The 25,792-nt window shown below is 39.8% G+C and overlaps 1 protein-coding gene across 1 annotated transcript in view; it reads right to left on the reverse strand.

Annotated features, from left to right (window-relative positions):
* LOC128737216 (uncharacterized) overlaps positions 1-25,511 on the reverse strand; it is a 214,518-nt gene extending 189,007 nt beyond the window's left edge. The window contains exons 1-2 of the mRNA XM_053831805.1: positions 24,872-25,511; positions 9,029-9,521 (exon numbers count right to left, since the gene is read on the reverse strand). Coding sequence (XP_053687780.1) covers positions 9,029-9,158 — 130 coding nt within the window. The 5' untranslated portion in view covers positions 9,159-9,521; positions 24,872-25,511. The remainder of the gene's footprint in view (positions 1-9,028; positions 9,522-24,871) is intronic.
* Between the last annotated feature and the right edge of the window lie 281 nt (positions 25,512-25,792).

The following is a 25,792-nucleotide window of genomic DNA, read 5'->3' on the forward strand; positions in this document are numbered from 1 at the left end:
AACTTCGAAATCGGTATTGTTTTTTTCACTGTTCTCGTCACAACAGTACACGCCAGAATACTGCAGAGAGTTGGCAACTATTTCAGCAGTGGAATTTATATTAAAGTGGCATTGTTCCGCTTCAAAATTTAAATTACGTTAACAGTAAACAGAATCACAGTAGTTATTTGTTGTTAGGACTTAACTTACCTTGTTTACATCATCTGAACAAACGTGAAACAAGTATATATGCTCACAATGAAACTCCTGGGCTATCCGCGAGTAGATTTGCTGAAATTGTTTAATTATGAAATCCATCGTTTTAAGGAACGTCTGACCATTCAAAGTGGAATCCATAAGTGGCAAAAAGGTAAATGCAGCTGATCCCAACAGGGTGTTAATTACTCCAGGTAAGTAAAGCCATGCAGGAACTTTTTGCGAACTTTCTAGTTCTGTTAGAAGTTGCTTTGTATTCCCTTCGAAGTTTAATCATCAAATACGAACTAGAAAGCACGGTTAATTACTTAAAAATTAAGCTGAATTGAGTTATATTCATGATCATTTCTTTGACTGATTAAGCCAAAAAATCCCCTTTTATCGGAACTTTTGGTTACTTGGGTGGGCATAAACGTCCTGTTAAGAACTTCCCCTAACTTTCTTTATTGACAGACTTCGCATACAGGACAATTACGGGCTAGTGCAACGATGCTATTTACTCTATAGCAGAACCTTCCAGTCGAGATTCGAACCTACGACGACTGGCTTGTTAAGCCAGCATACGTCAAATTAGTTGGAAAACTATAGTAATGACGTCGCCAAAGGCAAATTAAATTCTACAATAAACTCACAACTGCGGCGTTAGTGTAATGTTTATAGTCCATAAATACTAGTGCAAACTGTTGTTAGTGTAGGGGAACAAGGGGTAAGAAGGCCCGGCGGGGTAAGAGGGACCACATCGATTTCGTCAAGAAATCCTTAAATTTTCTACAAATGCCCCAGTATGTTTTGTTTATTAGCCTATCTAAACACTTTCGAGACAACCTGTGGCACTCGGCCGTATCCAACGTCAAAACTAGGATCAAAACAAACTTTTCGTTCGCAGTGTCTTCGCGCGATATAATTTCAGTAACAACAAATTTAAGGTTTTTCAGCAAAAAAGCTATGTATTTTGTCGTTTCCCTTACCACTGACTTTAATTGGGCAATTCTTGTTCTGTGTGTGGCGGAAAAGGTATATAAAACAGTACGGATTGAAAGATAAAACCAAAATAATGTAAATTGTTAACTAGGGGTAAGACGGGCCATTTTCCACGGGGTAAAAGGGCCATACGTCATAGTGCTCATAATTGCCTAAAGTTCTTCTGTTTAGTGTCTTAATAGATTTTAAAAATATTGAATGAAAAAACTAACTTTTTTCCTGTTGAATTTGACTAACTTTTTTATTATTCTGACATATACGCATTTCGTTTACGACTTGCAGGCTTCATCAGTGTCTTTTTCGAAATAGAGTACACCTGTAATAAAAATTATTCCTGAATCTAAGATCATCCTGTCTAACACAGAGCCTCCCACGTCAACAGAAACCAACAAGTGCCATTCGAATAACACAATGAATGTAAATTTGGATCTAACGGAATCAAAAATCGATGATTCCAATTCACTTAACGGCTCATTTAATGTGTTGCCTTCTTTGCCTTCACCTAAAGTGAAGCGTATTCAAAGAGTCAAAGTCCTGCTGACAAACCAACAAAATAATGCCAAGAAAAGAGTAAATAAAAACCAGTGGAGTAAAATAACGTCTACTCTTATTTTCAAAATTGAACTAGTAGTAAAATTCCTTCTTTTAGCAGGTCTCTAAATTAAACTATACCTTCTTTTAGCATGTACCTAAAACCCCTTAAGAAGTTGTTTTTACTTAGTTAATAATATTGAAATTGTGTTTACAACTCAGAGAAACCTTCAAATCTGCCACAATCCGCCTTACTCCGCCATGGGCCGTCTTACCCCTTTGGTGGTCCTTCTTACCCCGCCTGGTTGTGAACGAGTAATTTTTAGACGTTTCGAAAATTGATGAAAAATCACGGAAAAATAGACTAATTAATTCTTTATATAATTTTTAATAGTAGATAAATGAATGTTTTTCCACGTGTGGAACAAGAAAAGGTGAATTTTCGTACACATTTTATGCTAGCAATTTATTCGCTTAGGGGGGCCGTCTTACCCCGTCTTCCCCTACAAATCATTTAGTCTGGCAAAGTACCATTTAGTTGGGTAGGTACAGTGGTGGTGACGTTAATATATTAGTCGATTTTAATTTGACATTTTATCGAAGAATTCCAGAAAAAATTATTCCTGAATGGGTGCCTGTTCGCTGTGGTTTCTCTTTCTCTCTACTTCTCAAAAAGCTTTTTGGATAAAGACTTACCAGTTTCCACATCGCATAGTCGCTTCTTTGATATTTTTACCTGTTCAATCTATCAAATGTTCAACTCAAAATTCATTCAGTGCCAACTTGTGTAGTAACTAGGGCCCTACAACGTCACTTTGAATTAATGAAGTTCTGAATTCACTTGAAAGGATTCCTATTTACTTCATAACTGGATTTCATCATAGTCAGTGAAGCCGGTTTCAATACATCATGATCATGAAAATATCTTTTATAGTTTTACGAATATTAGTACAGTTGACTCTCGGAAAAGTAAATCGATTGGTCGAATAACTTTTCCGAGTAGTTCTAAAAATCATTGAAAATGATAAATACAAAAGAGAAAAATGCATTCTGGGATATAGGACACACATTTTTATGTATTTGGAAGTTGTAATGGAAAGAAATATGTAGCAAGATCTTTATGAAATAATATTTAGTTCCTCTCAGTTAGTTCAAAATAGTCGCTAGTTTACTTTTGTTTTTTCGTAATTTGCGACTACGTTTTGATAATGTTCGCGCCTGTTTTTAGTTCCTTGCTGTTCTTTCTTTTGCATTTAAAATTTAATCTGAGTTTGCGCTTTTCCAGTATGTTATCAATAATCCTGAAGTAACTATGTGCCCGTATTGATCTATTGTTGCAACTGTCCGGTACAAGAGTTTAATTTAATCCCAGTTATGATGAGACTTTGTATGAAGTTATAAAAAGGCGATAATAAACCGAAAAATGAGAAATAAAGATAGAACACACGTGTGTGGACGAACGCTTGGACAACCAATAAATTCGAACTCTCAGAAAAGTTAATCCAAAAATTAACTTTTCAGAGCGTTGCATGAGAGCTGATATTCGTTTAACTTTTCTGAACAATTAATTTTTCAGAGAGTAAACTTTTTCGAGAGTCCACTGTATAGGGGTAGTGCGGTCTTAGCCGAAACTGCCACTCTCCTAGAGTTTAACTAGAAAGCATTAATTAATTGTGTTATTAAATATTGAACATGTTAGTACTCAGTAGGCCGTATGAATAAAAGAGTTAGAGCAAATTCCCCCAAAAGATTTACACGGGAAAAGTAAAGCAAACTGTTTTATTCATACGGCCTATTATTTCAGATATTTGAGCTTACCATGAATCATCAAATGTCAAAACAATAAACAAAACAAACGCGATTGCCCACGATGCACAGCCCAATGTAACGTTTCGCGAGTAGGTTTTAAGCTTAAATTCTCAGAAGAATTTTCAAACTAAATTTTATGATTCTAGATATTATCCCTAGTACGGTTTGTCATCAGTGAGATTTCAGTAAAAACAAGTTAGAGCAGTAAATGTGTAAATCGTCTTCTTAAATAACACGTACTATAGGGGTAAGTCCGGCACCCTTCGAACGGAGTAACACAGGCATACTGGAACAGAAGACATGAGAGACCAGACAAATTTTTCTGTGGGATTCGGACGCACTCAAAGCTGAGCTGACCAGCTTCCCGAGAAAGTTGTTCTCGTTCATGATTTTCCGTATTTGCTGTCGATGGTATCATATACAGCTTCGAAGTCAACGAACGAATAATGCGTGAGAACTCTCTCATACCTTTGTAGAGGTATAAATTGGGACCATTATCATCATCCAATCACGGCCTTTTCTGGAGGATCTGCCACAGCGTAAATATTTATCCCATTTTGCCCCATTCACCCTTATTTTTTAATAGTTTTGCAAGAATCATGCACAAACTCTCTCCAATTTGAAATTCTTTGGTAAGGAAAGAAAAAGAATCTTGTGAAATAGGTACATGAACAATTTTATTTTAACATAACATAATCTAGAAGTCTGTTTTGCCCCATTTTCCTCAAGGTTTTTGTACTACAGGCAAAATGCCAATTCGATACTTTTACCAAAGATTTTCAAGAAGGCCTGCATGTTGGGCAAGTTAAAACAGTCAGAATATCGAATAACGATCGCACCCTAAGGATCCACCCTAAGGATTCAATAAAAATATGAGTCAAAATTTTTTTACTAGAAACAAGCACATCACATTTGAACGCAATCGGAACACTTTTACAGTTGTTCGTTTTCCTATCAATACTTTCTCAGATTTCAGTACAAGTTGTAGAGAGTAAAACAAGTCAAAACATTCCCTTACACGACATTTTTGTGAAAAACTTGATCGGCATTCGTTATTCCGACTGTTTCAGCCTCACAACAGGCATGCCTTCTTGAAGATCTCTGGTAAAAGTATCGAATTGGGATGTTGCCTGTAGTACAAAAACCTTGACGAAAATGGGGCAAAACAGACTTCTAGATGATGCTATGTTAAAATAAAATTGTTCATATAGCTATTTCCCAACATTCTTTTTCTTTCCTTAATATTAAATCTTAAATTAGAGAGAGTTTGTACATGATTCTTTCAAAACTATTATAAAATAGGGGTAAATGGGGCAAAATGGGATACTTCTGGCTATTTCCGCACGTTGAGACCATCACCAATCGGTTTCTCGTGACTTTTTACATAATAAAAGTCACTTTTTGCCGCTTAAAAACAGCGACAACAAAAAATTTCGTTTGTTCGGTCGATTCTGCCCACTGTGCACCGTTTATAAAAAAATATTAACCTCTTATACTTTTGTTGCACCGTCGTTTTTTCCGCCGCCATAGTTCTCTGCCTGGGCATCATTCAGGCGTCCGTCGAAGTACAGTTTCCATCTTTTGGCCACCGATCGTTGGTCGTCCGTACTGCTATTCTTAACTCGACACGGCAAAGCTTTCGTACGATACATTCAGTTTCTAACTCAACTTTAGCAATTCCTGAAAACTGAAGCTATTCTAACTCCGCATATTCCTTCTCTTCCAGGCAGAGCTTGTCTCCAGTACTACTCCCGTATACGATTTCCCTGTATCTACTTCTGTTTCCGTCATTTTACGTTCTGGCGAGTTCAACTGCGTCAGCAAGCGTTCACGATGGTACGTCCTCTTGCACCGCTGGTACGTCCTCGTATCTTCGCTGGTACAACGAGGAGCAAGGAAAAAAAGTTGCTGAATTAAGCCCGACTAAAAGTGAATTTGGACACCCCTCGTACGAAACCGACACCCCCTTGTGGTATCAATTGGAACTATTTGACATAACTTTGTTTACATGTTTATGAAGAACAACTAGTGCAAGTCCCGTCAAAATATTCCCCCACGTTGCGGAGTAGTACAGAACGGAACTCGAACGACGTAAAAAAACGTAAAACAAACACCTGGAAAATCCAGAGTGGTCTAGATCAAAGTTGGCGAAAGTGTTAAAATAATAATGTTCTAAAAGGTTATCAGGAGAACCTAGGTGTGGAAACACGGTAAACAACTTATAAGAAAACTGAAACTAGGGACAGAAAACTGAGGGGGAAGATATTGAGCTGCATTAAGTCCAATCCGGGGTACAATGCTGGCCTAACAAGCCAGTCGTCGTATGTTCGAATCTCGACTGGGCGGTGCCGTTATAGAGTTAATAGGATCTTTGCACTAGCTGCGTAATTTTCCTGTACTCTAATAACCGGCTGCGAAGTCTGTCGTTAAAGAAGGGTCAAGTTCTGTAGAACGTTTATACCCATGGCTTTGCTTTTTGCATCTCCATCTGGAATACGGCTAGAAGGCACGATGCCAACTATCAAACCACGCGGAATATTCTCGTTCTATAGAAGGCTATAGGCCTTACAGTGCTAGTAAACATCCAATCCGGCACTTGAAGCAGAATTTGGTAGCCAAGTAGCGTGCTAGGCGTTTGTACGAGCAAGTTTTGATGAAATTCAACGGATGTATTTTAATGGAAGACGAAACATGCGTGAAAATAGCATTTAAGCAACTTCCTGGTCAAAAATGTTACATTACAAGTGGGCGTGGCGACGTGCCAGGCAAGTATAGGTTCGTGTTTGCTGATAAATTCGCAAAGAAGGTCATGAACAGGCAAGGAATATGTAGCTGGGGACTGAAGACTGCAAAGTGGGGGGACAGTCAACAGTGCTATAGAAATGCGTGCAAAGTGGAAGAAACATGCTGAATCAGTCGCGTCTTCAACTGCGCAAGGTATGATGAGTTCTATTAAGAAAAAAGTTCAAGATTTAACCAGAACAAAAGAAATGCAATAATGTAACACTGTGAAACTTAAAGCTAAATAAAAATACTCCAATCCTGTCATTTATCGGTTTTTCTGCGATTGTTCTATGCGTCCAAATTTACTTTTAGTCAGTCTTTAAGAGGCTGGTTGTTGACTAAACGTAACTGACGATACGCTTTAGTAACATAAAACACCTAAAGCATTGGGTCTATTATACAAGGCCTACGTTATCACTGAACTGTAGTGAATGCCATTAATGTTAAAATTAATGGCAGTAAAAACTAAAAATAGCCACTGCAACCGAAAAAGTGCATTTTCATATGCTGATGCTGACATATTATTGGATCTGCTGCAGCTTTTCGCAAACAAACCAATTAATTGTTGAACCCTTATTCAACGCTCGTATAACATTATTCATCATCACCGAAAACAGCAAAAGTTCTATTGTGCTACCTTGAGGTACTTCGGAACCGTTCTGAAACTACCTCGATTGAGAAGGACCCAGTTTAGCAGCATAGCAATTCAGCATTTTTTGCATTTGTTATTCTTGCTTGCTTCAGTTGGATAGATTTTGATAATTTGATGTTGATATTTTTTGATATTTGATTCAACAAATAAGCGACAAAGCTATAAAAATCGACTGTGTTTTCCCACTGAAACACTGAACAAATAATGAATCGCATTTACATAACAGGAACTATTTGACTGGTCCAATCAGTGGTCCTCTCAAGCTGGGGATAGTAGATTTCACCTGCAACGAGCCAACTATACAAAACTTGTATATACTCGTATATTCGCCCCGGTACGTTTTGCTTATCTTCACGCCATCATCCGTTGCCCGTGGGTCACCGCACTGGAGCACGCCCAGGCTAGGAGCGATCAGTAGAGATCATCGCGTGGTTACACGTGACTCGTAACACAACATGTCACCACGGCAGGCAGCAGGCAACGTCTCGGCAGTAATCTTATGAAGTTATTAGGTAACACACATGGCATGTGAAGCGTAATGAAATAGGTGATGCATTCCACAGATACCCGGCGACGAATCGGAAGAGCTGACTGCCCCTTATGCAAAGTCGAGCTTAGCGATCCAGCGATAACGACGGTGACGACGACAGAGGCAAAGGGTTTGACTCGCGGTGGAAAAAAATGTTAAAATGACAGTATGGTGAATACGTCCGCTTCCTCCATGTGGCTTCGTTCGGAGGCATTAGAAATTAACAGCATTTCGCGGCCGATAATTACGAACGCATTGAACAACCACGCCGTCGCGTCATCGTCGGTGTTTTAATCGTAAATTACACTATTATATCGTACGCCATGTCACACAATCAGTATGCAGTGCGAAATCGGTGCAAGGAAGCAATAAAGCGATGCACAAATATATGATATAAACGAATACGTCAGGTGAATCAAACTGGGCGGAAAGAAAAGCGGTCGGCATTTTTGCCTACAATTATCGCAACCTACAAAGTAGAGATCGAAGAAATCTCAACAATGAAATGCGGTAATTTCAACCGCAGCATTGTGTAATATAATTTTTATGACCTAATAAAAAAATCAATCATCAACCAAACGATTTCGTTGATATATTGGTTAAATTTCAGAACGGGGCACACCCTCGCTACGCCAAAAGTATCCTGCCGGCAGGTAACTTTAAAGCTTTTCAGTTAATTGCAAAACACGTAAATTCGGTTTATTGTCAGTCTTTTAGCCTCGGCATAAGAAAGAAACGACCAGCAGTAATGCCGCAGTCATCGGTATCTGCTCCGTACCGATCGGCGATGCAGTTGGCTGAGATTCCTACCCATGCAGCTGCTGTTACTGCTGCTGCTGATGGCTGATTTCAGTTCTCATAACTTCCACGAAAACTAAATTATGGAAGGTGTGCCCGACGGTTATGGCTCGAGCCAGAGCTTTGCGAAGTAATTCGAAATTTTCACTTTCTACGGCAACCGCAGCCAGTGAGTGAGTGGTAGCAGCCATGGGAAGACCCTGCCTGCCCGGAAACTGTGCCCGAAATCAAGACCCATGGACGGAGGAAATAAATCAATTTGCGACCGCTTGAAAGAAGATCTACTGCGCCCTGGCAAGAGATGAGGAACGATTCACGGCCGAAGCTTACGTGTTCATTAGGGCATTTTTTTTTTTTTTTTTTTGATAAATGAGGTTTTTGACTGCGGGTCTTTTGCCGGGTGCTTCCTCTGCGGTCTCCAAGGTTGTTGCGCGGACTCTATAATCTGACAAGTAAAGCTCTCCGCTGATGTTCAGTGACTAGAAAACTTTGGGCGGTACTCAAGTCGCAGGGAAAGTGGTGAAATATTATAGGTATTTGGTTAGAGAATGAAAGTGAAAAACAGCATTGGAAATTTCTAGGCAATTGCAAGAGACTTTTGTATAATAAAAATTGATAATGTGAATGACATTTTATGAATTACATTCCTTAAAACTTAACGAAATTTTCAGTAACTGATTCATTAACAATCGCAATTAGGAACGGAGATACCAATAATAAAACAAAACATGTACAGTATGTTCGCTTACCTTTAATTTTCAGCAAATAGCCTTTCCGGTAGAGCCACCATGCCAGCCCGGCGAGAAACACGACGGCCAGCAGGGTCCCAAAGATGGCACCGGCGATGTCTCCGCCGCCGAAGCACGATTCGTTATCCATTTTGTCGACACGTTTGCGAAAACAGACCTTCGCGTGATTGACCTTTGCCTCGTGCTACAGACCCTGGTAGTGGCAGCGCAAAATGCAAAACCAAACTATCTGAGAAAACGAAATCTTCACAGTGCACGTACGAAAGATTTTTATTTCACTTTTATTTCTCTGAAACTGGAATTCGTTTCGTCGTTTCGATTTTTTTGTTATTACGTTCACAATAACAAATTTAGTGTTATTAACTTCGACCTGCCTTCGTACGATTTGTACCTTCACTTCAAACTTGCTACGGTTCCAAATTATGCAATCATCGTATTTAGATCCCAGTGATTATTTCTATTTTTCTCCGATTTCGATTGTTTAAATCCCTTGCTGAAAACGTGTAAAAGAAAGAAGAAATTTCAGGTTAATAAACAGATGCGTATATATATTGAAGGTTTTTATTTTGTTTTGATCACGGATGATGGCGACTATCGAATGGAGGAGGAGAAGAAAAACAGTCAGCAAAACGTTGGCAAATTATAGGTTATTTCCGCTCAAAGACGTTTGGCCAGGTTGTCTACATCGTGCCGATTCATTGCTTTTCAGCACTGAGCAATTGAGAGACACTGTCGCTGCACTCTGATGAGTTTGTCTACCGGTTTGATTTATCCTCCGGCTGCATCACCAGTAAAGACTGAAATCTGCATTTTTCAGCAATTTGGGGTTCAACTACAAGTGTGTGTGAAAATGCTTCACCTCGGAGGCGTAAAATTGTGCATTGTATGGATATTGATGCGAAATAAAACATTAGCCGTACGTAATAGGTGCAGTGCGTTTGTAGTTATTGCAGCCAGCTTTAAAATGTTATTAGAGTAAGTTTAGTTTTTAAATTTTATAAAAGAATACATGAACACTAACTGTAATACAATAAATACTGCATGTCATTAGTACTTGTACTTTGTTACCGACTTTTTTTAATAACGATTATTAAAAACTAGCGATAAACATTAGTTCATGGATACCTCGATATAAGACAGCCTCGATACAAAACAACCTAGATAGAGGAATACCTCCATATATGACAACAAAAATGATAAATAATTTATGTCGCTGCTTTTGGAATGAAGTTTAGCTCTGGTGTGATTGACAAATTCAGGGAAATTTGTTTTATACAGGGAAACCTCAATATAAGACAACCTCGTTATAAAACAACCTCGATATAAGACAATTCGAAATAAGACCCCAAGTAACAATTTGGGTTTTATTACACTCTTATGATGGTATTTAAGACCAAAATTGGTCTTGAAGACCACCATAAAAGTACAATAAAACTCACATTGCTGCTTGGGACATTTTTTAACTCGATACAAAACAAATAGTTGGTAAGGACACCAGAGCTAATTTTCCATTCCAAAAGCGGCGAGTTGGGAGCACTGTTGCAAATCGAGCGAGAAGAAAACGATGCCTACTTTCACGCAAGCTAGTATGAGAGGCATAGCATCCAACGTTTACACCACTGACACAAACGCTCGAAAAACAGCCGCCGTTGCTGTGTGCAGACATTCTGCTACCTACACACTCGCGAACGCACGGACTAGTAGCGTCTTTCTGTATAGCCTGTTCACGAGGCAGACAACTCGGCACTTGGACGTTCCGAAGGGAGTTGGCTATAGAGTCCCAACTAGCGCTATTAAACGCATTTCTCACGTCGAGCGTGACAACTGCGCAATAGCGGATACCTGTCCTCTTGCACTGGGTTGCCACCTCGGCTGTCTTACTGACAAACAAGATGGCATTCACCGTAGGTTTGCTCTTTCGAAAGCTGAATTGGTTCCTTGACAGACCGCTTGTACCGTCAGTGTGCTAAAGTGTCAGTGTACGAATCTGTTAAGGATAACCCTCCCCAGCACCTTGCCGGCAGTATCGATCTATATGACGAGGAGACACCCGGAGGTTTTCCCGGCTTCAGCAATAGGATCAGGTTCTGTCGTTTCCATCTGTCCGGAAAGTGGCCATCTTCCAGGCATCTATTCATTACTGCTCCGAATAATTCGGGAGCCTCTGAAATAGCTGCTTTAATGGCCAAATTTAGGATTCCGTCTGGTCCCGGTGCCTTGCTCACCTTTGGAGATTTAGCGATCTCAATGAGTTCCTCGTTCGTAACCGTCGCTTCCTCCCCGACCTCCACACCGCCGTCGCCCTCGTTACTTTGGATGTTCGGCTGGGAGGCCGACTGTCTTACACTATGGTCTGAGCTACTGGAACGTCGGCCGTGGGACGACTCAGCGGCCTGAGGCCAGGGCCTTGGCTCGTAGCGCGGAAAGAGGCCCTCGATTATCCGCTCCAGCATCTCTGGCGATAGCAAATTGAGCCCCTCTACTACTGGTGCCGGTGAGGTTCTTTAAGAGAACAGATTTCATTCAACAGTCATCTGGCATCCTTGCGACATGACCGGTCAACCGTAGTCTCTCAACTTTTACAGGTGCACGATGGGAATCTCTCCAAGTAGTCCCTGCAACTCGTGGTTCATACGCCTTAGTCACTCTCCACTTGTACCACTCCGTTTGTACTCCACAAAAAATAATCCGCAACACCTGAGTTCTAATGCAAGTGCACGTATGCCTTCCGTTAGCAAAGTTACTGTCTCAATTCCGTAGAGGACTACCGGTCTGATTAGCGTTTTGTATATCGTCAGCTTTGTGCGGCAATCTATGCTCCTTGATCGAAGCGTCTTGCGGAGGAAAAAGTAAGCTCGACTTCCAGCTTGAATGCGTCGTTGAATCTCCTTACTCGTATTATTCTCGGCGGTAACCAGAGATCCCAAATATATGAACTCATCATCCACTTCCGGTCCTTCGCAGTATATAGTCACTGTCTGTGGAGGGCCGAAGTTGTTTTATGTGGAGCTTCTCCCTACCATATACTTGGTTTCCGACGCATTGATTTGTAACCCAAACCACTTAGCCTTCGGTATTAGTCAGGCGAAGATTGTCTTCGCCATCCCAAAGTTTCTAGTTATGATGACGAGGTGGTTTGCGAAGGCTTGGAGTTGGCTACTTTTGCCGAAGATCGTTCCTTTCGTTTCGATGGCCGCTCGCCAGGTCATACCGTCAATAGCGATGTGGAATAACATACACGAGAGTCCCTTGCCGCAACCATCTGCGCACTTCGATGTTATTCAAGAATACCCTCGAAACACATTCTGGGGGATTAGTCGGAGGGTGAAATTTTTTTCCGTAGTAGCACGCACCTCCATAAAGCCGACCTGATACTGCCTTATGAATCCTCTAGCTGTTGGGGATAGATGACGCAACAAAATTTGGGAGAGCATCTTGTAGGCGGCGTTGGTTAGCGTAATGCTGCGGCAATATCAGCAATCGAGCCGATCGGTCTTTTATTAGATGGGACAAATCGCACCTTCCATTCATTTCTCCGGTAGTTTCTCCTCCTCTCAAATCTTTTTAAAAATATATATTGAAGTGCCGTTGCTAATGGTTCTTTGCATTTTTGTGGATTTCTGCCACTAGTTGGACCTTTCCAGTGGCCCAATTATTCTTCAGCTGACCGATTTATCACCGAATCTGTTCGAGATCGCGAGCTGAAACGCTCTATTACCATTTATTGGTACTCCTAGGTTAACTTCCGTTCGTCTCCTTCTGTTGTATCGCTATTGAGATGCCCATCGAAGAACTGCTTCCATGTGTCAACTACCTCACGCTCGCTTGTGACCAGGTTTTCTTCCTCGTCCCTTTCACATATCAAGCTTCGGTTTTCGGTATGTATCCTGCACGAGATTGATTTATCATGTTACAGAACTTGGCGCAGGTTTCTTCACCTAGCACCGTTATCGTTCGCGTCGGAGTGCAGGTTATGGGCCCTGATCACCGATCAGTTCCCTATCGATCTTGGCGTTCATATGCCTGATGATGATTTTAATGTGGCGTGACGAACAGCTATCCTACGTAGCCTCCAGCTGCGCATATAACGCTTCCCTCTCATTGTTGGATCTACCTTCGTGTGGACATTGCACGTTTACAGTAGTGTAGTTGAAACAATGACCTGTTATTCCTCAACATTCACGTCCTCTCGTTGATGGCCATTCAGTCCATCACGCGATACTGCATCCTGATCATCACTACAAAGTTCGTCCCCAGCTCGTCGGCCGTTCCACCCCTCTGGTAAAATTGGGGCTTGGCGCTGTAGATCCTTAACGAAAGATCTCCTGCCACGATAGCGGAATTTAGTTGTTCTAGCTGTTACAGCAACTCTCTGTCGCCACCTGTGAAATTAAACGATTTGCAGTTTCAGGTATCAAGCATCCAGCCGAATTTCCTTGATTGTTGGTAGTATCTTTAGATTTAGGTAGGTTGCTTAGATTTAGGTTTAGTTCCGAGACAACACATTCGTAATTCAGCCGTCCGCTCAGGATCAGACGCTGTCGTGAGCCGCTCATGATCTGGAGTACAATCGCGCACTCAGTTCATAAATTGCCAAGCCTTGATGGAGCCGCCCCTTGGCATGGGAACAGACACTTAAGGCTGACATGACTGTTCGTCGTTGCTATACTCGTTGCTATAGCAACGTTGGGTTGTACGTGGTTAGTTGGTTACCCGACCTTCGCTAAGGTTGCTCGAGTTCCGACTGATTCCACAAGCAAGTATGGATATGAGTTGCTGGATAAGAGGCTAAGGACCGCATTTATCCAACCGTTCATCAATTGATGTTAGTATTATGGTATTATTTCGACAAGTTTATCCGATGGACTATGTAAATAAAATTAGGGTATCAAGAAATTTGGGAAAGAGGAGAAGCCACCAACAAAATACTCTCACAGATCTGGTTACACTGGTTGTTAACGATGATTCAATAATTTGTAGGTAACCGTTAAGTTAGATTTCATTGGAGTCACGGTAATTTCGGAAACGGGGGAAGAATTTGAAATGGAAATTTTAAAGGACTTGGTTGGTTGGAAGTGTGTACAAAAGAAATTTTCAAGATATCGAGCGTACTGGGGGATCAATTGGTTACTAAAATGCTGAAAATGTTCAAATGCGGCTATGGAAAATAGCCACTGAATTTCAAGAGAATGCGCAGTTTTATTCTATATTTATTTATCATACTGTGAATTATTTCACGATTTTTGTTTCCAAAGACATCTTAAACATATTGTAACAGACTAATTTCTTGACCTCATTCTCATACCTGGTTCAGGAGTCTAAAATGTGTGTACGGTTATAGAAAACAGTCACACTGTACACTGTACAATCGCGTTGCAATACAAAATCAATTTTGTAAACCATAAAAGAGAGATCTTAGGCTGCATACAATCATCAAACGAATCTGCGTTCAACAACACAGTTCGTGAATCAGTAGAGTTTTTTGTACCGACGTTAATTCATTTTGTACTGAAACAAATAAATAAATACCAAAGTCGAAATAACCATAAATAGCTACCCATAGTATCGAATCATAGTATATTTTCTATAAATAGAAATGATTTGAAAACATTGCAAAATAAGTAACCGGCAATCAAATATTTTTCCCACCAAATCTCTCGATATATTCCGTGCAACAATGCAGTTCCAACACAAAGGAAAGCACTCGGAAATTGTTGTTTTGCCAATTTCCATTTATGCCGAAACTCCTCTCACTGACATCTGACGTCTACATCCATCGGCCTCTGCTGATCGCACACCACACGTATGAATCATTGCATTTGTGTGAATATGTTTCTCCTCTTGCGAGCAGCATAGTTTTTTCTACGGTCTTAAGCCAGTTAAGGCAGGAATGCGCAGCGAACAGCATTTGTAGCTTTCGTCGTCGTCCGTCGTTGCGAATCGAGATTAGTGCTCCTCAAAGCCAACCACACGACTGGACCAGTTTTCGGACTTTGGGCGACTAAATGGACAATGATTTATCAGTATTTTATCTAGCTTTTTGTACGAATATGTTGCTGTATTTTCGAGGAGAAACGTGCCTAGAAATCGGTGAAATTTCTGCCAACTGATTCACTGTCAGCGTAAATTAGGGGGATGTGGAATTTGCATAACTGGCGGGAAACTTTCTAAATTGCGTAATTTATTTTTACAAACGCTTGCGATAGTGATATCATAATGTGGGAAGCAGCGTCAAAAAAATCTATCGTATAGGATATGAGCTCAGCTTAGTTTCTATTTATAACTGATATTGAATCACAAGCAACCATGAAACGGCTAATTTTTGATCACGTGGCTAAGTTTGATCTTTTCCAAAAAGTTATTTTTTCGTTTTAGACAATTTAATTGACAATGTTCAAAAACAACAGACAATTTGCAGCTTCAAATATGCGTGCTTTTTTGCGTGTGTGCGAGCAAAAGCATTTTTGTCAGATTTGACCCCGTGCGACTTTTATAATTAGGTATTATAACTTTTTCTTCTTCGCGAAACTCGTGGTAGTTAGATTGCCACTCTAGTCTTTTCTAGTCAATTGAAGTCATAAAAGAGAGTTGGATTTATTCAATGCGGAGTTCAATGCCAGACTAATAATCAGTCTATGAACATTTTGAAGATTGTAAATAGCACTCGTGTACTTTGTGATAATTACTTTGAAATTTTACGAATCGTCTCTGTCTAAAACGTATACCAATCGAACAAATGGCGATGATTACGAGTAACAACAATGGTACACTCGATGCTATCGAAAGTATTTTCAGTACAAATAGCTCGAGTGCTGCAGCCAGTCAGTCAAACGTCAAGCGTTCGTTGACTTCTGCTTTCTGTCCATCCACTATCACCCACGTGCGATCTGTCACGAGACAAACCAGCAAGGTTTCCGATTACAGTTCGATCGTTTCAACAATATTGCAGCCTGCTGGTGCCACGGTTTACGGGTTTCTCTCTACCGATCAGCAGCGTTGAAGTCTCCGGCTACCACCGTCGGTTCATGCGGTAAAAGTCCTCCGTGTCATGCATGCCGCAGTGACGAACTATGCCAGATACGGCACGAGAAAACGTAACATTGAACTACCAAACCACAATCACTCATTCGCCACTCATTGATGTTGGTCTTCGGTTCGTCTTTTCATGGTGTATGGCGAAGGTGAAGAAAACGCATTAAGTTCCGACTAACCGTCCGCCGGTCCCATCTGGCCAACAGCAGCAGGCAATTTGTACAAATATAAACATATACATACAGTGGAACTTTTTTTAGAAAGTATCAGCGCTGGTGACCGACCAGTGCAGTGATAGTGACTGTGACAGCTGAGAGGGAATACATATATCGATTTCTTTTCCGAAATAAAGAAGTTGAAAATAATTTTATCCTGTGTGGAGCGGTTTCCGACAGTGGCTGCATGGGACCAGCAAAAAATTCTTTGCAAAGCACCACACGAGCGGATGACCTCTCGGACTATGCTGATTCCGATAAATGATTGATTCGAACTTAGACGCCAAATACGATACCTAACAGGAAAGCAATGGCAAGAAATCCGGTTTTTCAACTAATATGCTAATGATTACTAGTATTTTAGCGAAAGAAAAAATATGCACCTATTAAATTTACATAAAAATTTGTAGTATTTTAATGTATCGTCTAATAACTAATCTATAATCCTTTGGAACTGTTAGCTGATACAAACCGAAACCATACTTAACATTCAATGATTTCTCTGGCGTAATTTGAATACCTAGAGGTTGAGTTCATGGTCGATAATGCGCATAAAAATCATTCGGTTTACATCATCCTGTTAAAAATCTTTTCTCAATCAACTACTTTAACATAAGATTAACGCTCAAGAACTGTAATAAACTGAAACAAACAAAAAGTTTAATTTGACATTTTAGCACCAATCTTTCAAAAGGAAATGAAGTACTTTCTGCTGGACTAGCATAGGGAAAGAAACCTTCACTCGGTTTGTTTACATGTGCAGCCCTTTTGAAAAGTTAGTGCCGATTTATTCCCTAACTTGACAATACTGTCATCAAAAGCGTAACGAAGGGGATAGTGTTAGGGGTTCAAACTCTCTTTACCATCTCTATTAAATTTATTCGTACACTAATAATAAAGCTTGATTTATAGTACAAAAACAGACGTTTGTGTTACGAATTCTTTCGTTGTTTTCTGCCACGTTGTTATTCTTAAAATCAGTCCTGAATATTTCGTACATTTGAACAAAGCTATATTCGTCCGAATTATTTTATTTAAAAAAACAATCCTCGCAACTCGTTCTCGTCGATAACAATGCCAGACAACAATGATGCATTAAATTGGTTTTCATGCAATATATGCTACGAATGTAGGGTATTGTCGTTATCGTCGGGCCACTGTTATGGTCGGGCCATCACGATTTTACAGTTTTAGTAACTCTTGATATCTATGATACAACCGTTGTAAAACTTCTTACTGTGATAGCTAACTTTTCACAATATTGTGAGTTTCAATCGTGTATTCAAAACACCTGTACTGAATTCAGTGACTAAATCTTACAAAAAAAGTTTTCCAGGTGCAATGAACTTTTCTTCAAGAAATAATTCATGAAATGCAATTATCGAGATAAATTTTGAAAATGTATGAAGTGTGTTGTGCTGCACACGAAGACTATAGAAAAATCCCCTCCAGTAAGGTGTTTGGAAAGGCTAAGGTGAAATACTAGAAAAGCGCTATTTGTAAAGGTTGGGCCACTTGAGTAGTCATGGTTGGGCCAACATAATTTTAAGCGCAGAATCGCTAGAGAATGTCAGTCACGTAAAATGTGATGAAATAAAACAAAATTAATACGATAAAAACCTAGATTTTTGTTATTTTTTTTCCATTGTAGTTGCACACTTCGGAAAAGGCGATTGTAGCAATATTGATTTTACAAGATCTCCAAAATTTCGCAAAAATGCAATTAAAAATAAGGTATTTATACCTATATGAGCCGTTGTTCACGGAATTCAGTCTTTTCATGTCTCTATATAGAATTTCAATACGTATGTCTTAGATTTTCTGCGGTGGCCCAACCTGTACAACATGGCTCGACTTTGACAACATTTTTTGTCTTCACGTAAATGCCTGTAACTTTTTTATTTTTCAAGCAATCAGTTCAAAACTTTCCGGAAATATACCTTATTCTTAGACCTTTGCAACGATGTATTTAGGTTTCCAAAATTCCTTTTGAAACGAAAGTTATGGGCGAATTCCAAAACGTGGCCCAACCACGACGACACTCCCCTACTCTCGTACAAAATACGAACTGTTCATAATAACAACATTTGCGGTAGACAACAAGCTTACGCACTTTTTTAAATGGTATGAAACTATTTTTATCAACTGCGAATAACCTGGAATAACCTACTAACCTGGACACGGGCGCTCATGGCTAACAAGGCTATTCCTTTGGCCAATACTCAGCAAAAGCATGAGTGCCTCCTCCTCTGTCGGTATACGATCTTAGCTATCACTGGGGTTGATTACCCGATCTCTGCTAAGGGTAGTCGTAAAGGGCGTTCCACATCAAATTGCATCACGGAAAAAACGCTGCAGAAAACTACCCATTCAGTAATTTCTCTTGAAAATTAGGATAGAAATAGTTAAGCGTGTATTATTTCCACTGTATTTTTATCGCTGTCAGTTTTTCGAAAATAGGAAAAATGGCGTTTCCCAAAAAGCAACGTCGCGAATTGATTTCACTCAAGCACCTGAAAAATCCCCAACTTTCTCATGGGGATATCGGAAAACAACTCGGAATCGTGCAGACAACGGTGAGTCGTTTTATTAAACGTTACTACGAAAAATTGAGCATCGAACGGAAGGAGAAATGCGGTCAGAATGGATGTTCTATTAGTGATCAGTATCACAAGCGTACCGTGATTCTGTCCAAGTCCTTCGTCCAGAGAGCCAAGGATCGGGAGGGACTACATACGTACAAAGTTCAGAAGGCTTCAAATCGAGACGAATGGCAAAATACGGTGGGAAAGTCACGGGCCCGGAAATTGAACGCCCAGATGCTGACGGAGACATGACATGGATGATGAGACTTACGTCAAGGCAAGGTGGTCTTCCGGAAGCTTCCGGGGCTATTGTTCTTCATCACCCAGCACAAGTTTGATGTTCCGGAGGAAGTAAGGAAGCAGAAACTTTTGAAGCTAATAGTACATGATTTGGCAAGCGATCTGCTCATGTGGCAAACAGACTGCGCCTTTCGTGACTACCTGGACTGTAAACGGGTTGATCTACCTCAAGAACGAGCTATATTGATATTCCCAAACATACCACTTAGAAAGCTCAGATCATTTTGAAATGGGGTGCTTTATTTTGGCGATAGCCACGCTTGCAATACACTGCAGTGACCTGATATGCAAGCTTTCGACAGCGTTTTGTTTTTTGCTTGGTCTATTCAGTTTAAAGTTAAGTCAGTTTAAAACTAACGTGGTTCCGAGAATTTATTTGATATTGAAATACTTTTGTAGACCTTTCTTGATACATAAACAGTTCTACTATATTGCCAAGTCATGAATTATTTTGGCAAATTTATTTGCGAAAGCAAACTTCATTCTGCTTACCGCGAGCAAGAGCCTTGCAGAGTTTGATCCCCGAAATTTGAAGAAACCGATTATTTCATAAGTTTCATCGTCGAGCAACACACATCCATCGCGTTTTGTCAGCCCCTGGTCGTATAGCTTACAAGCCCATTTTCTGGTCACTATTTGTTGTTTGAGACTTCGATTGGTTGGATTGTCCACTAGCTCGGTAACACTTGTATCCCGCCTGGAGACGAATTTGCCACACGGAACAATGATCGGAAATCAGTTTTTTCGCCAACCCATTATCCGATATGTTGGGATAGGCCCTGATTTCACGAATGACATTGAAAACTTGAAGACTATGGCAATCATTGCAAGTTTGGCAAGACTATGGCAGGGAGAAATGAGAGTGTGTATTTGTTATCTCTTTCTCTCCTCTTTCTGCCAGTATGTTTTGTTTTGTTTATGCTTGCCAAGTTTTGCTTAAAATAGCGTCAAAACAAGAACAACAACATTCAACAACAAAGATTTCATGAGTCAACGGGATGCCGCAAAAAAGTCAACTGTTACCACCAGTACATCTGAAATACATTTAAAAGAGTAGGAATAAAGTGCTGAAAGACTGCAATAGCCCCGGAATATAGAGATTGCTGACATTTACCGCACGCACACTTCGCCGCGTTTACGTATACGCAGTTAGTTTGCATCAGGGCTTGGAAAAGGGATCGCAAGTGGAATGTGACTGCGCGAATGCATACGCTTTCTACATTCAACCTACACTTTTCGAACGATCATTTGACTGTTTTTTGAATCCAGTCAATCTGCCGCTTGCGCTGCAGCCGTTTTATAATTCATGCGACCTCTCACGAAAAGCCAACAGTCGTTCTGTCGCTTTGCGCGTTGAGATCGAAGAATCTCAACTACAAACTGACTGCAAGCATAAGATGACGTATTTTTTCATTTCTCTTTTTGTCTTCAAATCGGCTGCTCACAGTAATAGTTTGTCACTCGGAGCAATTACGGTCGAGCAGACTAAGTCCCCGTACAAAGTGCACCCTGTACAAGACGCTTATTAGACCAGCTGTTCTCTACGGGCATGAAACATGGACAATGCTCGAGGAGGACCTGCGAGTGCTCGGAGTTTTCGAACGACGAGTGCTAAGAACGATCTTCGGCGGCGTACAGGAGAACGGAGTATGGAGGCGGAGGATGAACCATGAACTCGCACAGCTCTATGGCGAACCCAGTATCCAGAAGGTGGCTAAAGCTGGACGGATACTATGGGCAGGGCATTTTGCAAGAATGCCGGACAACTACCCACCAAAGATAGTGTTCGCCTCAAATCCGGTAGAAACAAGACGGCCAGGAGCGCAGCGAGCAAGATGATTAGACCAGGTGGAGCGAGATCTGGTGGAGAGTACTCGGTGTTCGAGGAATTGGAGAGCGATAGCCCTCAACCGAGTTACATGTAGAAACTTTGTTCAACGGGCTTTGTCTTAGGACGGCAAGACACCTAAGTTAGTAAGTTGTCACCCGGAGTCGGTCCGACGCGAGCAAAATTTTCGTTTGTATTGCACGGAGTCCGACCGATTTCTTCCATGCACATGTAGTGGTTGTTTATTTTTTTGTAGTATTGAATCATACGATAGCGCGTTTGCTTTTCGTTAGCGTGATGACTGCCAGGCAAACAAACCACTGATATAGTCACCCATCAGCAAACCTTATACTGAAGGACAGATTTCGACGCTGAAATTCAAATGCCACTGGCTGGTAACAAATTATTCCGGAAAATGTTTTGTTTTGGACAACGAAAACTACTTCCCTTTTTCGAAGACGCGCATTCTCGGGAATGGTCGATACTATTCCGTGGATAGTTCTACTGCATCTCCAAACATAAAATACAAGTTTAAACATAAGTTTAAGAGATACCAGATAGATGTGTACCAGAACGAATGCTTAAAGAAAATTTTGATCCCGTTTCTACAAAAACATCATGCAGATGGACCATGCGTGTTTTGGCCGGATGAAGCATCATCGCATTATGCCAAAACAAATTCAGTAAATCAGATTTTCTTCAAATATCATTGTCTTTTTTTAACAGCTTGAGATAAAATTCCAAAATTTTAGTTGCCACCCGTTAGTATCGGCGTACAATAATCATGTAACAGATGGTAGTAGTTTGGTAACACCATAAACAGTAACGGTCCCAGTATAGTGCCATGAGGGACTCCAGAATTGTCATTGAACTAGCCAGAATAAGATGCACCCAACTTTTCAGCAATTTTTCGATTGCGTAGGTAGGGTTTAAGCCATGCTACCAGTACAATACTAGCCTGAGTCCATACCACACAGGCAAAATAAGATGAATTGCAATAAATTGGTAGTTACAGACCTGACAGGCAAGAATGCATTTTGTGCAGTAGAGATATAGTTTTTTACGGTGGACATCAAAGAATGGAAAATAATAGCTTCAAACATTTTCGAGTAGGCGCACAAACAGGAAATCCCGCGAAATTAAAACAAGTCTAGTCTGTTTGGCTGTGGTTTGCATATCCGATCACTGGGAGTGCCATTGTCAAAATAAAGTATTCCATGTACAGATAATCTAAACTTTACTTTGTCGTTTGAAATTGTTTTCTGAATGGTTTCTCCTTGTTAAACAGTTTTGATAGCGTAATTTGTTGATTTGTTGTATTAACAATCAATAGCGTTAAAGAAATCATGATCCTTTTCAGATAGCAACTTTAAGGCGTACTCATCGTAATAATGAATTCTCTGTCTGACAACGGCTGCAATCATAATCAATAATTTGATCACCTTTTGCAAACCTGTAACCCTTGATATAATTTAATTGATTAATTATGTTAACGATCGAGGGTAAACCGATAAATAAGTCAGCAAAAACGTGTTTCCCATTCAGCAATACAAACGGGTTATACAGGAAACAGGAGAATGTTATTTTCAATGAACAAAATTGTCGAATGTGTAAGTAAAACCCAAGTAAAAATTAAAATTCGCAGCAACTTCATTTTCGAAACAACAAATACAACAATAATTCAAAATATGCCATGAAAACTATCAAAGCAGAAGTGCAACAAATCGGAAACTTTCCAATTTCAACATCAATTCTCAATATTTGGAGCTCGAGCGGCACGTTCTACATAATTATTTTGACGATTTGTGAAGGCACATTGGGGAACGTTTAGTTTCAATTGTTCTACTGCACTTTTGCGATAAAATCCTTACATTCTGCATGCCACTGCTTGTATTTCCAGGCCACTTTCGTCAAATCTGTTTTGTAAGTGGCGATTAGTTCCTGCTCTATTCGCGGTTGTGACTCTCCTTTAAGTAAAATCCATGTTTTCTACGCATTACCAGAACATGCTTTTCCTTTTTCCTTCACTTTGAAGGTTTATTCACAAACAATTCTGTTTATGTATTTACATAAAACAAATCGAAGAAGAATATTTAAAATTAACACAATATGTCTCACTGTATTTACTGGGAAAAGTAGAACGATTATTTTTGAGAAGAGTTCATCCAAAAATGCTATAACAACGGGTAACATTATAATTACGCAGTAAGACAGTAACGGTATGCAAGGCAACTGAATATTTAATTGTGTTAAACCTCGTGAGGCGTCACAATTGAAGATTAAGATTATTAGCTATTTGTTATTATTAACAATATATAATTAACAATTTATTATTAACAATAATAATAAACGTCGCTTTGGCCTTTTTGATTGTGCCTTTTCTGTTTCACTTTTGAAGTTTCGACTAATAAATATTAGAAATTTTGTATAATTAAACTGAAAAATTGCATTGTCAATACACTAATCATGTTTGCCTGTAAGAATCAAGAAAAGAAACATTCTCACTGCCAAAACAAACCAAACATCTCATAAAGTGAAGAATTTTTTTTAGTACGACTATTATGAAATTTACAAAATATTTACTTGACAAATGATTCGTTAGCAAAATATTCTCCATAAAATAATTCTTACAACAAATTATTTACTCGCACAAATATTCTGGAAATACGTGCTTTGACTATTACCTGCAAACAGTGTTTTACTACGAATTATTCGCCAATATTTGGTATATTCCACAGTAGTAGAACTAAATAAAAAAGTTCTTTTACTAATATTTGAGACTCTAAAGACTCTCAAATTAAACTTTTGATTATCATAAATAGACCAATGTAGAAAGCACAATATAAGCTGAAAATGACATTAAAACATATTACTAAATTTTGATACATATTACGATTGAGAATTTTAAGTATCATCTCAAACGAATTCAAGCGTTTAAGTTACGTCTTTCATTTCTAGAAAGATTCGAGAAGGATACGTGAACCAAATACGCCCTCCTTTCTTATTTACCCCGGATGCATAACTGTTCCGGTGTAAATAAAGGAAACGTTCTATATTTTATGTTCGAGTCGGAAGTATTAAATACATGCAGTATGTACGATTTTATTATCACCCACTTGAAAGAAGTATGGATGATTCGTCTGTACCTATGGCTATTTGAAATGCAAAACTGTGTATCGCATGTCTCTTACTTGCAATGAGCATTAAACACTACATATGCAATATCGCAATTAAAACTCATCTAATTTGTTTTGAGAACAGAAGATGCAATGAATGCCACTAGAGATGGTTGCGCGCTGAACAAATTGGTAATCTACCAATTAAAACGAGAATTTATTTAATGGACGTAACGGTAGGTATGTTCTTTATTCTATGAAGTATGTTTAATAGCAACGGTTTTTTTGTAATTTTACGAATTGCATAAGTTCAATTATAGAACATCGTTTTTTTCCTCTCCGTGGAACAAGACTTCAAATGGAGCCGTCTGATTACTATTAGCTAGGTTGTTATTATTATTGGCTGAATTATTGTCGTTCAACAAGTGCAATATAATTTAATTTTATTCACACTTAGCTTCTTCACCAATCAATGTCGTATCTGTCGCTGAACATGCCAATTATTGTATAATTGAGTCTTCAAAATGAATACGGTTGCGATTCTTTTGATAGTCTCCTCAGGCAAATTTTTTAAACACCACCATAACCGGACCTATTATTTTGAAACCATGAGCATCAAATAGGTCTTCTGTTGACCCATTTCCTGACAAAAAACGTATTCCCAAAATCAGTGCGCACAATCCATCCGTTTTGCCGTTTGTTTTTCCTCCGATCGATTTTTATGGAGCAAACTTTTAAAGTCCAAAAATCAAACACCACAAACTCACTCTGTACTTTTTTATCCGTTCTCAGCTTTGCATATCTCACAGCACTTTCGTTCGTTCCTCCAATTGCTTCCAAATGGGGCAGACAGACCACAAACGAGCAAACCGATTCGCACTTAATACCCACACTCTGTAGCACGTTTTCTCTTCCCTTGGAATTCTTCCACCTCACCTACAGTGCTTCTAATCAATCCAGTTATTCTATAATTGTTGACTCGCTTTTTGCTTGTTTTGCCTCTTCGCTTTACGTTCTCTACGCTTGGATCTCGAACACGCTGTTATTTTTCAAATTTTCATTTGTTTACAAACTTTTCATTTCTCTTCACTGCGGTTTGCGCTCCTGGTACCACTTGTGCATTTTTTCCGCAAATCTCTTGACTGCAAGCATAACACCACTAAGGTTGACACGCAGTGCCGTAGAGCTGCACTTGATCCAATTTTTTCACTACCGTACGATCCAATTCGATCCCTGTTCATCAGGCTACGCTGTCTAAGAGGATCACTTTGCTACCACCGCAATTGTGCCACAGGCAGGTAAAACTTCTCTTTTCATCCACACACGCACACTGACACAAAACTATGCTGATGTTTCGATTTTCGCGGATCCTGTTTTATCGCTTCCAGTGTATACCTTTGCTGTTGAACCACTGCAATGCACCTTACAGTTTTCCAAACCGTTCACCTGAAGGTTCGAAATGGAACTAAAGGTGATCGGCAAGCAACAAACTCACCAGACCGGTGCCGGTGTCGAATCGAGCAGTTTCCGCAGTTACTTTACTGCGATTTCTCCGTTTTCCTCCTTCCTTCGGCGATCGCACTTGTGAGCACTCGATCACGTTCTGCACCCACCAGTCGGTGCCACTCGTGCGGCCATTAGGAGGCTAAAGCTTAAAAAATTCCGCTCAAATCAGGTGTTGGCCTGAG

The sequence above is a fragment of the Sabethes cyaneus genome, chromosome 2, assembly GCF_943734655.1.
Source record: "Sabethes cyaneus chromosome 2, idSabCyanKW18_F2, whole genome shotgun sequence".
Lineage (NCBI taxonomy): Eukaryota > Metazoa > Arthropoda > Insecta > Diptera > Culicidae > Sabethes > Sabethes cyaneus.